Here is a 12,625-nt window from a genome sequence, read left to right as displayed (position 1 = left end):
TACCGGTGGTATCAGCTCCTGCTCCAAATCCTGAGGACAGACCCCATTAGGGCTGATGGGGGTGAGGGACTTTGGTATCCCAAAAGCATCCCACCAATTACAGGGGGTGGAGCAGAACAGATGCCTATCTAGGCACCAACTTGTCTATGGTGGGGTGGAAGGTGAGCAGATGATGAGGGGGAGGGAGATGAACTTCCTGTCCATGGGACAATGCCTGGGCTCCCCCCCAACACTTCAGCCAGGCACCCCCAAGCTGAAGCTCTTGGAGGAACCGGAGATCTAGAGTTGCAACCTGTCCTCCAGGGCAAGATTCTCTCCTTGTACAGATAGAAAAACCAAGGTGTGGGGGCGGGGGGCACAACTTGTCCAAGGTCACACAGCCAGCAAACTGCAACGCTTAGCCTTGTGTGTAGACCCCTGCCCTGAGTGACTTCTTGCACACCAGTCACCTCTCCCCGCACCATACGTGCGCCAGGGCTCAGCAAGGACCTTCCAAGTGCAAGTCTCCCAACTTTTTGCCCAGTCCCCTGCAACACCCCACTCTGGGTTCTCTGCCCTTCACATTCAGCCCAGGGTCCTCTGCCTACCCAAAAGACCCTCAGCTCCTTCACTGTGCCTTGCTGGGGCCAGCTGTAGGGTCTCTCCGCCCCCTCTCCTGGGGGCCACTGTAGGCCACATGGATAACACTGTGCCGGGGTTCCTCTCCATCCTCTGCAGTGTCACCCAAACCCCCATTCAGGGTGGCCTTGTGGCTCTCCCCAGGCCCAGGTCCCCCTCCTCTATTCCCTAGCCGGATGCAAAGTTTCTCATGTGCTCTCCTGGGGGTCCATTAATAATTAGGGGAACCCTGTACGTCAATCCAGGGGTCCCCATCTCTATCCTCTGTACCGTCCACCATCCCCCATTCAGGGTTGCCTTGCTCCCTCCTCGATTCCGGGCCGGCTGCACAGTGTCTGCACTCCCTATCCTGGAGACCCCTCTAACTGTGAGGGAAACCCTGAATCCCTCCCAGGCAGGGGTCCCCTTCTTCAACTGACTGCAGGGTCTTCCATCGCTCATACCGAGGGCATCCTTGCTCTTATTCCCATTCTGGTCACCCTGTACTCTCCCCACTTCGGGTCCCCTCCGCTATTCGGACACAGCTGCAGGGTCTGTCGAATCACACCCGGGGGTCCATGCCGGTCCACTTCCAGGAGTCTTGTGACTCCTGACCCGACCTCAGGTAGAAGCTCCTCTGACACTCCCTTAGCTCTCTTTCACTCTGGGGTCCCCCTGCCCCGCCCCTCTCACTGCGGCGAACTAAGCCTGCCCTGGCGGAGGGGGGAGGAGGCGAAGAGGGCGGGGCCCGCCCCCCCCCCCCCCCATGCCTAGGGGCCGGGCCGAGCCGGCCCGGGCGGCTATAAAAGGGCCGGCGTCCGGGGTGCTGCCGCAGTGCGGTCCGCCCCGGTCCCGTTCACCCGCCCGCTCCGCTCGCGGCCCGCACCTGCTCCGGCCACGATGAGCTTCGGCAGCGCCGACGCGCTGCTGGGCGCCCCGTTCGGGCCGCTGCCGGGAAGCGGCGGCTTGTACTATGCCCTGGGCCGCAAGGGCGGCGCGCGCTCAGCGGCCGGCTCCTCCAGCGGCTTCCACTCATGGGCTAGGACATCCGCAAGCTCCGTGTCGGCTTCTCCCGGCCGGTTCCGCGCCGCGGCCGCCGCCTCAAGCACCGACTCGCTGGACACCCTAAGCAACGGGCCGGAGGGCTGCGTGGTGGTGGCGCGCAGCGAGAAAGAGCAGCTGCAGGTGCTGAACGACCGCTTCGCGGGCTACATCGACAAGGTGCGGCAGCTCGAAGCACACAACCGCAGTCTGGAGGGCGAGGCGGCGACGCTGCGGCAGCAGCAGGCCGGTCGCTCCGCCATGGGCGAGCTGTACGAGCGCGAGGTCCGCGAGATGCGCGGTGCCGTGCTGCGCTTGGGCGCGGCGCGTGGCCAGCTGCGTCTGGAGCAGGATCATCTGCTTGAGGACATCGCACACGTGCGCCAGCGCCTAGACGACGAGGCCCGGCAGCGCGAAGAGGCAGAAGCGGCGGCGCGTGCACTGGCGCGCTTCGCGCAGGAAGCCGAGGCGGCGCGCGTTGAGCTGCAGAAAAAGGCGCAGGCGCTGCAAGAGGAATGCGGCTACCTGCGGCGCCACCACCAGGAAGAGGTGGGCGAGCTCCTCCGCCAGATCCAAGGCTGCGGCGCCGTGCAGGCGCAGGCGCAGGCCGAGGCGCGCGACGCCCTCAAGTGCGACGTGACGTCGGCCCTTCGCGAGATCCGCGCGCAACTCGAGGGCCATGCGGTGCAGAGCGCGCTGCAGTCCGAGGAGTGGTTCCGAGGTGCGCAGGCGTGAGGGATGGGGCACGGCCAGAGGGGGCGCTCGTAGGCTTCGCGGGGAGGGCGCGCTGCTCAGTTTTCCCTTGAAAAGTGCATGCCCACTTGGGGAGAGGCCAGAAGTGGGGAAAGGACAAAATATTTAAGCCCAATACTTAAATATTGGGCTTCACTCTGGGTGTTTTGTGAGCACCCCCCAGCTCTGGGTTCTCCTTTGCCTGTGCTCCCCTAGGGTCCTTACGTCTGTCCTCCGACTCTGGGCACACTCTGCTCCTCCCATCAAGATCCGCCCCCCCCCCCCCCCCCGCGCCCCGCAGTTCCAAAGTGGGCTTCTGGTCCGCAGACGCTAGGGACTCTACACCCTTCAAAGTAGTTTGCCTTCCCTGCCCAACGCTGCCCATCCCCCTTTCCTGCACACTGCAGGGGACCCCATTTTCCTGGCCCCCTACCAAGCGCATCCCAAAGCTCAGCATCCCCGCCCCGCCCCTAAGTCGCTTTTGGGATGGAAATGGCGGGGTATTCGCACATCATTTCTGGGGGCAAAGGGCATCATCACAGCCAGTTGCAGTAAGATGGCTGAGGTGCCCTTTAACGTCCCCTCCCCTTCAGGGAAAGTGGGAGCTTCTCAAGCCGGCCCCTTCTCCTAGCTCCCCACTGTCTGAGTCCTCTAGGCACGGAAGCTTTGCCTAGCAGCTGCAGTGTGGCCTTAACCAACACTTGTCCTCTCTGGCCTTCATTTCTTTGAGGGTCAGAAGAGGGCGAGTACATCAACCGGGTTTCTTAATCCAGAGAGGTCCATGATCCCTCTAGAAACTTTGCGCATTTGTCTGGGGGTAGGGTACAGAGAGTGCAACAATTTTCAAATGGGTCCGTGTCCCAAAATCGATAAGAATCCTCACCCCGCAGGATGGTGTCTCAGTCTTTGTGGGCACTAGCAGGGGAATCCAGGAAAGCTGGGGTTTGAGTGCATGCCTTTTCCCATTCCTTTTCCACCCCACCGCAGTGGCATCCCTCCGCCTTCTCTGCAGCAAGGCTCCACCAGGAGCAAACCTCTGCTCTCCTGGGCTTTGCCCTTCACACAGGACTCCTGGCCATCTGGCTGGCCCCCTCCCCTGCCCCTGAAGACTCAGGCCCTTACCACTGTCAGGTGATTCAGGAGTTGGAGACCAATCTCCAGAGTTCTACTGGTCCTGGAGGGTCTTCTGGGGACCAGAATCCCTTTGGTGGCAGGGGCCATGGTGTGACCTCTATTGGGGGGGGGTGGATCCTGTACTAAAGAATGGGCAGCCAGGCATAGGATGGGACAGAGGGACTGGACACATAGGCTACTGGCTATGCAGTGACCTGGAGCCCTGCACAGAAACCTGCAGGGAAGGGGCTGTGACGACATGGTGGCCTGATTGCTTGAGGCACCCTTATGCCTGCAGAAGTCACAGGCTCATTGACCTGTTCAGTCACAATCCTCAAATTCAGAGTTAAGCCCCATGGGCCAGGTATCACATCTGGACCCAGACACTGCCAGCCCTTGCTGGGGAGCTGGACAAGGCAGAAGCAGGGGCATCCTCTGCCCTGCAGGGCTTGTAGGTCCTGAGCTGGGGGAGGCAGCATGTCATCTTTAGAGCCAGACACTGGTTTTGAATCCAGCTCTGCCACTTACTAGCTGGGTGGTTTGGGCAGCAGCCACTTGGCTGTCACATAGGAAGTGGTGAGTTAAGCATGCAGGCTAGTGCCTGGCATGCAGTGGGCCCTCAACCCATGTATGTCTCTTTCTGCATCTGGGCACTGGAACCTAAATCCAGGTGTGTCTGACCCTGTGCCCTGCTCCCTTCTTCCCTCAGTGAGGCTGGACCGACTGTCAGAGGCTGCCAAGGTGAACACAGATGCCATGCGCTCAGCACAGGAGGAGATAACTGAGTACCGGCGTCAACTGCAGTCCAGGACCACAGAGCTGGAGGCGCTCAAAAGCACCAAGGACTCGCTGGAGAGGCAGCGTTCTGAGCTGGAGGACCGGCATCAGGCTGACATCGCATCCTACCAAGTGAGCAAGGGTGGGGCAGAGAGCATGGGCGGGGCAGAGAGCATGGGCCTTGGAATCAGATTTACCAAGGTACCAGTACTTTCTGGTGCTGTGACCTCAGGAAGGTTATTTGCCTCTCTGAATCAGTTTCCTTCTCTGCAATGAAAAAAATAAAAAAGACTACTTGCTTTGTACAACTATGAAGTTTAAATGAGATACCCAAAATTTAAACGAGATGAAGAGTGTGAAAGTGCTCAGCCATATCTTGGTCACTATAGGCATTCAGTAAATGGTGACTGTAGCATCTGGCGCCCTCGTGGCGCAGTGGTTAGGAGACTAGCTGCAGTTCGAATCCACCAGCCGCTCCTTGGAAACCCTATGGGGCAGTTCTACTCCGTCCTGTGGGATCACTATGAGTCAGAATCAACTTGACAGCAACGGGCTTGGTTTTTTGTGGGTAGCACCTGTGAGTCTGCATAGCTTGAGGAAGGCATTGGCAGAGCTCTCCATTAAAGGCAACTGGTGAAAGAAAGTGTCACTTTCAAAGAATTTCTGCAAGTAATACTCAGTGATTGTAGGAAAATTAAGAAAAAGAGAAAATAAAAAGTCACCAATAATGGTTCACTTTAAGCAGTGGCTACAGTGGGATTAGTGGGGTGGTGGGGGAAGAAGTTTTAATTTGTGTTTAATGTACTTTTGTGTGTGGTCACAGTCATCAACAACAGATGCTTACTGCACCCTTAACCATGTAGCAGGCACTTCGGGGCATTGGGGAGCAAAGGAAAACAAGCTCTTGCTCCCAAAGAGCTTGAATTTGTTACTGAAGATTTAAGAGATCTGTAAAAAAATCACCTGTCATCCCCCCAACCAGTGACAACCACTGTCAACATCTGGTGTGTTTTATTCCAGTCCTTTCCCCAGGCTGAGATTATATATGTGAGAACTTTTGCTCTAGCTGATCTCTTTGTCCACAAATGAGAACCCTGCATCTTTGACAGGGTGGGAGTTAGCTCCAGCGAGCCTCGCTGGGCAGAGCTGCCCTGGGTTTGCCCCACCAGTGCCATTTTCCCTGGTGCTGAGGGCCAGGCTCTGGCTGGTGCATGACGTGTGTGACATCTGCTCCCCCAGGAAGCTATTCAGCAGCTGGATACTGAGCTGAGGAACACCAAGTGGGAGATGGCAGCCCAACTCCGAGAGTACCAGGACCTGCTCAATGTCAAGATGGCTCTGGATATCGAGATTGCTGCTTACAGGTGAGGTGGGCCAGAGGGCCTTCAGGGTGGTGGCGACCAGCCCCTGAGCTCTTATAAGGAACTAAGCCTTGGGTTTCAAGCCCCAGCTAGGCAGCTACTTGTCTTAGAGAAAAAAAATTTGTCACTTATTTTCATTTTGACAGTGACTTAAAGGGTGAAAACTGCCCACTGTCTCCCCAAATTCAGTCAGCCAGAGGTCTACTTTGGAGGGAAAAGAGGTGCTTGAGTATTCGGGGCCCTTTATAATCCTGTCCCTTAGCGTTTCTTAGCTCTCTGAGCATTTATTTTTCAGGGAAATAAAATGGGGATGATAATAACAGTACCCATGTCGTGGGAAGTTTTCATGAGTTAGTTCAGGTAACATGGATAGCACTGGGCTGCCACTGTACGTGGTAGCCAGGAGAGAGCCAGTTCCAAGGAATGAGAACTCCCAGCTTAAGCTTAACTTAGCCACTTCTTGCTAAGGACCTGCCCGAGTTGCTCAGCAGTGACCCTTCATCTCACCCCTTGGCTCTAGTTTTGCTCCTCAAAGCGTGATCTGTTAACCAGCAGTATCAGCATCATCTGAGAGTTTGTTAGAAAGGCAGAATCTCAGGCTCCTCCCCAGACCTACTGAATCAGAATCTGCATTTTAACAAGATCCCTGGCCACTAAATTTGGGAAGCACTGGTCTATGGGGTAACCCCTGCACTTACTCTCAGGCAGGCACTCTGCTAAGCCTCTTTTATTCATGATCACATTTAAACAACCCTATTTTTTTTTTTTTTATGAGATAGGGCTCTTATGACCCCTTTTCACCAATGAGGAACCTGAGGCTTAAAGAATTTGAGTGGCTTGGCCAAGGCCTCCCATCCCATCTAGTGAGTAACAAAGCCAAGAGTAGAAACTGCTGCCACCATCGTATTCCTAAAACCCAAACGATGAGAATATAAGATAATGGGAGACCCTTGAAATTCAAATGGAAGCATTCTAAAACCTCTTATATCTATATTTATAAAAGTTGAATTGTTTGCTCAGGCTCCTAGCGTTCTCTTGAATCACATTTAAGTGATGAAAAACAAGTGTAACTTTTGTTAATGTAGGAGCTCTCTCTCGAGGGCCCTTTTTCAGTTGAAAAAAGTCGTTTTATTTCATGAGTTGTAACGTTAAAAAAAAATTTTTTTTTTTTTTTTTTTACGTTAGCTGCATTAAACAAGAGTAACCCCTTTGGGGTACAGATTCTAGGTGGTTGCTGGGATTGTTTGCTAATTGATGTTCTCCAGTCTCAAAGTGTCTATCATTTGCATTCATTTCTTGGCCCACGTCCATATCATTGGACGCCATGGACCTTCATCGTAACCGAGGAAGACCCCCAAAATGATGAATCTGCAAAGAGTTAATAGTAATGGCTTTTGTTGTCCTTTCTGCAGAAAACTCTTGGAGGGAGAAGAGTATCGAATTGGCTTTGGCCCAAGTCCTTTCTCCCTTCCTGAAGTATTCCCTAAAGTTCCCTCTATATCCACCCACATAAAGGTCAAAAGCGAAGAGAAGATCAAGCTGGTAGAAAAGTCAGAGAAGGAAACTGTGATTGTAGAGGAACAGATGGAGGAGATCCAGGTGACTGAAGAAGTGACCGAAGAAGAGGAAAAAGAGGCCAAAGAGGAGGAAGTCAAGAAGGAAGAAGAGGGAGAAGAGGAGGAAGCAGAAGGGGGAGAAGCAGCAAAATCTCCAGCAAAAGAATCTATATCCCCAGAGAAGGAGGTCAAGTCCCCTGCAAAGGAAGAAGCAAAATCACCAGCTGAGGCCAAGTCCCCAGAGAAGGAAGAGGCCAAGTCACCAGCTGAGGTCAAGTCTCCAGAGAAGGCCAAGTCCCCTGTGAAGGAAGAGGCAGCATCTCCAGCTGAAGTCAAATCCCCAGAGAAGCCCAAGTCCCCTGTGAAAGAAGAAGCAAAATCGCCAGCTGAAGTCAAGTCTCCTGAGAAGGCCAAGACACCTTTGAAGGAAGAAGCAAAGCCTGTAGCCGAGGAGAAGTCCCCAGAGAAACCCAAGTCCCCAGTGAAGGAAGAAGCAAAGTCCCCAGTGAAAGAAGAAGCAAAATCTCCAGCTGAGGTCAAGTCCCCAGAGAAGGCCAGGACCCCAGTGAAGGAAGAAGCCAAATCTCCAACAGAGGTCAAATCCCCAGAGAAGGCCAAGACCCCAGTGAAGGAAGAGGCCAAGTCTCCAGCTGAGGTCAAGTCCCCAGAGAAGGCCAAGACCCCAGTGAAGGAAGAGGCCAAATCTCCAACAGAGATCAAATCCCCAGAGAAGGCCAAGACCCCAGTGAAGGAAGAGGCTAAATCTCCAACAGAGGTCAAATCCCCAGAGAAGGCCAAGACCCCAGTGAAGGAAGAGGCCAAATCTCCAACAGAGGTCAAATCCCCAGAGAAGGCCAAGACCCCAGTGAAGGAAGAGGCCAAATCTCCAGTGGAGGTCAAATCCCCAGAGAAGGCCAAGACCCCAGTTAAGGAGGAAGCCAAGTCCCCAGTGGAGGTGAAGTCCCCAGAGAAGCCAAAGTCCCCAGTGAAGGAAGAAGCAAAGTCCCCTGAGAAGGCCAAGACTCTTGATATGAAATCCCCAGAAGCCAAGACGCCAGTGAAGGAGGAAATAAGGTCCCCTGCAGGCATCAAGTCCCCTGAAAAGGCCAAAACTCCTGTCAAGGAAGAGATTAAATCCCCAGAGAAGGCCAAATCTCCCGTGAAGGACGATGCCAAGGCTTCTGAGAAGGAGGCCCCAAAGAAGGAAGAGGTGAAGTCCCCCGTTAAAGAGGGGGAGAAACCCCAGGAGGGTAAAGTCAAAGAGCCCCCAAAGAAAGTGGAAGAAGAGAAAGCTCCAGCCACACCAAAAACTGAGGAGGAGAAGAAGGACAGCAAGAAAGATGAGGTGCCCAAGAAGGAGGTTCCAAAGCCTGAGGTCGAGGAGAAGAAGGGACCTACTGTAGAGAAGCCAAAAGAATCCAAAGTCGAAGCCAAGAAGGAAGAGACTGAAGATAAGAAAACAGCAGCGACCCCGGAGAAGGAGGCTCCTGCCAAGGTGGAGGTGAAGGAAGAGGCTAAACCCAAAGAGAAGACCGAGGTGGCCAAGAAGGAGCCAGATGATGCTAAGGCCAAAGAACCCAGCAAAGTGGCAGAGAAGGAACCAGAAAAGCCCAAAAAGGAAGAGGCACCAGCAGCACTGGAGAAAAAAGATACCAAGGAGGAGAGGACCACAGAGGCCAAGAAGCCTGAGGAGAAACCCAAAACAGAGACCAAAGCTAAGGAGGAGGAAAAGCCTGTTGCAAAAGAGCCCACCAAGGAGGCCCCCAAGCCCAGCAAACCCCAGATGGAAAAGGCTGAAAAATCCTCCAGCACAGACCAAAAAGACAGCAGGCCTCCAGAGAAGGCTCCAGAGGACAAGGCCCCCAAGGGGGAGAAGTAAGTCAGGGAAAAAGGAACATCTGGAGCAGCCAAAGAAACTCAGGAGGGGCAGGAGCTTGTGGGTCGGTATAACGAATTTTCGTTTTTTTCTCTTTTCTTTATGTAAGAAGAAACTCTGCTTAGATGATGGAGCTCTCCTTCACCAAACAGGAATTTCTGTTAGCAATATATTCGCAAGAAAGGGGACTCCCAACCCCCTGGCCCTCACGCCCCAAACTCTCCCCAAGCGATGGACAATTATGATAGCTTATGTAGCTGAATGTGATACCTGCTGAATGCCACACGTAAACACTTGACTATAAAAACTGCCCCCTCCTTTCCAAATAAGTGCATTTATTTCCTGTATGTGCAACTGACAGATGACCGCAATAATGAATGAGCAGTTAGGAATACATTATGCTTGAGATGTCTTAACCTATTCCTGAATGCCTTCTGTTTTTCCAAAGGAGTGGTCAAGCCCTTGCCCAGAGCATTTTATCCTGGAAGAGCTCAAGAGGGTGGGGCTGGGCACTGGCCACTGAATCATGCCAGGGCGCACTTTTCCACTGAAGTCTACTTTCAATTGCTTCTGTGCAATAAAACCAAGTGCTTATAAAATGAAAATGCTGCAGCTGTTATTTATTCTCTTCTCCTGGGAAGGCCGGGGAACGGGTTGGGGGAGGCCTAGGTGTCATATCCAATACTGCACAGGACTGAGAGAACATCAGAGTTCTCTGCCACCAGATAATTGTGGGCCTGAAACCAGTCTCCTCACCGCTCTGGTGCTGTTTTCTGGGTGCAAATCACGGGCCTGGTAATGTGCTAGGTGCTTTGATTTTATGATCTTATAGGCTGCGACCTGGTACATAGTTTCCCAGTAGGTTCCACCAGCCTCAAATCGCCTAGGAGACTCATGAAGAAGCAAATTGTGTCTTTCATAACATGGAGGAATCTGGAAGGCATTATGCTGAGTGAAGTTAGTCAGTTGCAAAAGGACAAATATTGTGTAAGACCACTATTTTAAGAACTCGAGAAATAAACAGAAGAAAATATTCTTTGATGGTTACGAGAGGACAGAGGGAGGGAGGGTGGGAGAGGGGTATTCACTAATTAGGTAAGAACTACTTTAGGTGATGGGAAAGACAACACAATGCAGACGAGGTCAGCACAACTGGACTAAACCAAAAACAAGTTTCCTGAATAAACTGAATGAAGGCCAGCGTAGCATGGGCGGGGGTTTGCGGACCATGATTTCAGGGGGCATCTAAGTTAATTGGCATAATCTATTAAGAAAACATTCTGCATCCCACTTTGGAGAGTGGTGTCTGGGGTCTTAAACGCTAGCAAGCGGCCACCTAGGATGCATCCATTGGTCTCGACCCACCTGGACCAAAGGAGAATGAAGAACACCAAGGACACAAGGTAATTATGACCCCAAGAGACAGAAAGGGCCACAGAAACCAGAGACTACATCAGCCTGAGACCAGACAAACTGGATGGTGCCTGGCTAAAACCGATGACTGCCCTGACAGGGAACACAATAGAGAACCCCTGAGGGAGCAGGAGAGCGGTGGGATGCAGACCCCCAATTCTTGTAAAAAGACCAGACTTAATGGTCTGACTGAGACTAGAAGGACCCCGGTGGTCATGGCCCCCAGACCTTCTGTTGGCCCACGACAGGAACCATTCCCAAAGCCAACTCTTCAGACAGGGATTGGACTGGACAGTGGCATGGAAAGGGATGCTGGTAAGGAGTGAGCTTCTTGGATCAGGTGGACACTTGAGACTGTGTTGGCTTCTCCTGCCTGGAGGGGAGATGAGAGGGTAGAGGGGGTTAGAAGCTGGCGAAATGGACACAAAAAGAGAGTGGAGGGAGGGAGCAGACTGTCTCATTAGGGGGAGAGCAATTGGGAGTATGCAGCAAGGTGTATATAAGTTTTGTGTGAGAGACTGACTTGATTTGTAAACTTTCACTTAAAACACAATTAAAGAATTGAGAACCCAGACATAGATCCATCCACGTATGAGCAGCTGATATTTGACAAAGGACCAGTGTCAATTAACTGGGGAAAAGGTAGCCTTTTTAACAAATGGTGCTGGCATAACTGGATATCCATTTGCAAAAAAATGAAACAGGACCCATACCTCACACCATGCACAAAAACTAACTCCAAGTGGATCAAAGACCTAAACATAAAGACTAAAACGATAAAGAACATGGAAGAAAAAATTGGGACAACCCTAGGAGCCCTAATACAAGGTATAAACAGAATACAAAACATTACCAAAAATGATGAAGAGAAACCCGATAACTGGGAGCTCCTAAAAATCAAACACCTATGCTCATCTAAAGACTTCTCCAAAAGAGTAAAAAGAGCACCTAGAGACTGGGAAAGAATTTTCAGCTATGACATCTCCGACCAGCGCCTGATCTCTAAAATCTACATGATTCTGTCAAAACTCAACCACAAAAAGACAAACAACCCAATCAAGAAGTGGGCAAAGGATACGAACACACATTTCACTAAAGATGATATTCAGGCAGCCAACAGATACATGAGAAAATGCTCTCGATCATTAGCCATTAGAGAAATGCAAATTAAAACTACCATGAGATTCCATCTCACACCAGCAAGGCTGGCATTAATCCAAAAAACACAAAATAATAAATGTTGGAGAGGCTGTGGAGAGATTGGAACTCTCATACACTGCTGGTGGGAATGTAAAATGGTACAGCCACTTTGGAAATCTATCTGGCGTTATCTTAAACAGTTAGAAATAGAACTACCATACAACCCAGAAATCCCACTCCTAGGAATATACCCTAGAGATACAAGAGCCTTCATACAAACAGATACATGCACACCCATGTTTATTGCAGCTCTGTTTACAATAGCAAAAAGTTGGAAGCAACCAAGGTGTCCATCAACGGATGAATGGGTAAATAAATTGTGGTATATTCACACAATGGAATACTACGCATCGATAAAGAACAGTGATGAATCTCTGAAACATTTCATAACATGGAGGAACCTGGAAGGCATTAAGCTGAGCGAAATTAGTCAGAGGCAAAAGGACAAACATTGTATAAGACCACTATTATAAGATCTTGAGAAATAGTAAACCTGAGAAGAACACATACTTTTGTGGTTAAGAGGGGGGGAGGGAGGGAGGGTGGGAGAGGGTTTTTTATTGATTAATCAGTAGATAAGAACTACTTTAGGTGAAGGGAAAGACAACACTCAATACATGGAAGGTCAGCTCAACTGGACTGGACCAAAAGCAAAGAAGTTTCCGGGATAAAATGAATGCTTCAAAGGTCAGCGGAGCAAGTGCGGGGGTCTGGGGAACATGGTTTGCGGGGACTTCTAAGTCAATTGGCAAAATAATTCTATTATGAAATCATTCTGCATCCCACTTTGAAATGTGGCGTCCGGGGTCTTAAATGCTAACAAGCGGCCATCTAAGATGCAGCAGTTGGTCTCAACCCACCTGGAGCAAAGGAAAATGAAGAACACCAAGGCCACACGACAACTAAGAGCCCAAGAGACAGAAAGGGCCACATGAACCAGAGACCTACATCATCCTGAG

At 51.5% G+C, this 12,625-nt stretch overlaps 1 protein-coding gene across 1 annotated transcript; it reads left to right on the top strand.

Annotated features, from left to right (window-relative positions):
• The first annotated feature begins 1,497 nt into the window (after positions 1-1,497).
• On the top strand, positions 1,498-9,119 carry NEFH (neurofilament heavy chain). The gene is made up of 4 exons (XM_049865970.1): positions 1,498-2,359; positions 4,193-4,392; positions 5,500-5,624; positions 7,034-9,119. The coding sequence occupies exons 1-4, from the start codon at positions 1,498-1,500 to the stop codon at positions 9,054-9,056; spliced, it is 3,210 nt and encodes a 1,069-aa protein (XP_049721927.1). The 3' UTR covers positions 9,057-9,119.
• Positions 9,120-12,625: the final 3,506 nt, after the last annotated feature.

The sequence above is a fragment of the Elephas maximus genome, chromosome 22, assembly GCF_024166365.1.
Source record: "Elephas maximus indicus isolate mEleMax1 chromosome 22, mEleMax1 primary haplotype, whole genome shotgun sequence".
NCBI lineage: Eukaryota > Metazoa > Chordata > Mammalia > Proboscidea > Elephantidae > Elephas > Elephas maximus.
Note: the sequence above shows the minus strand (reverse complement) of the source record. Positions and strands in the feature narration are given on the sequence as shown.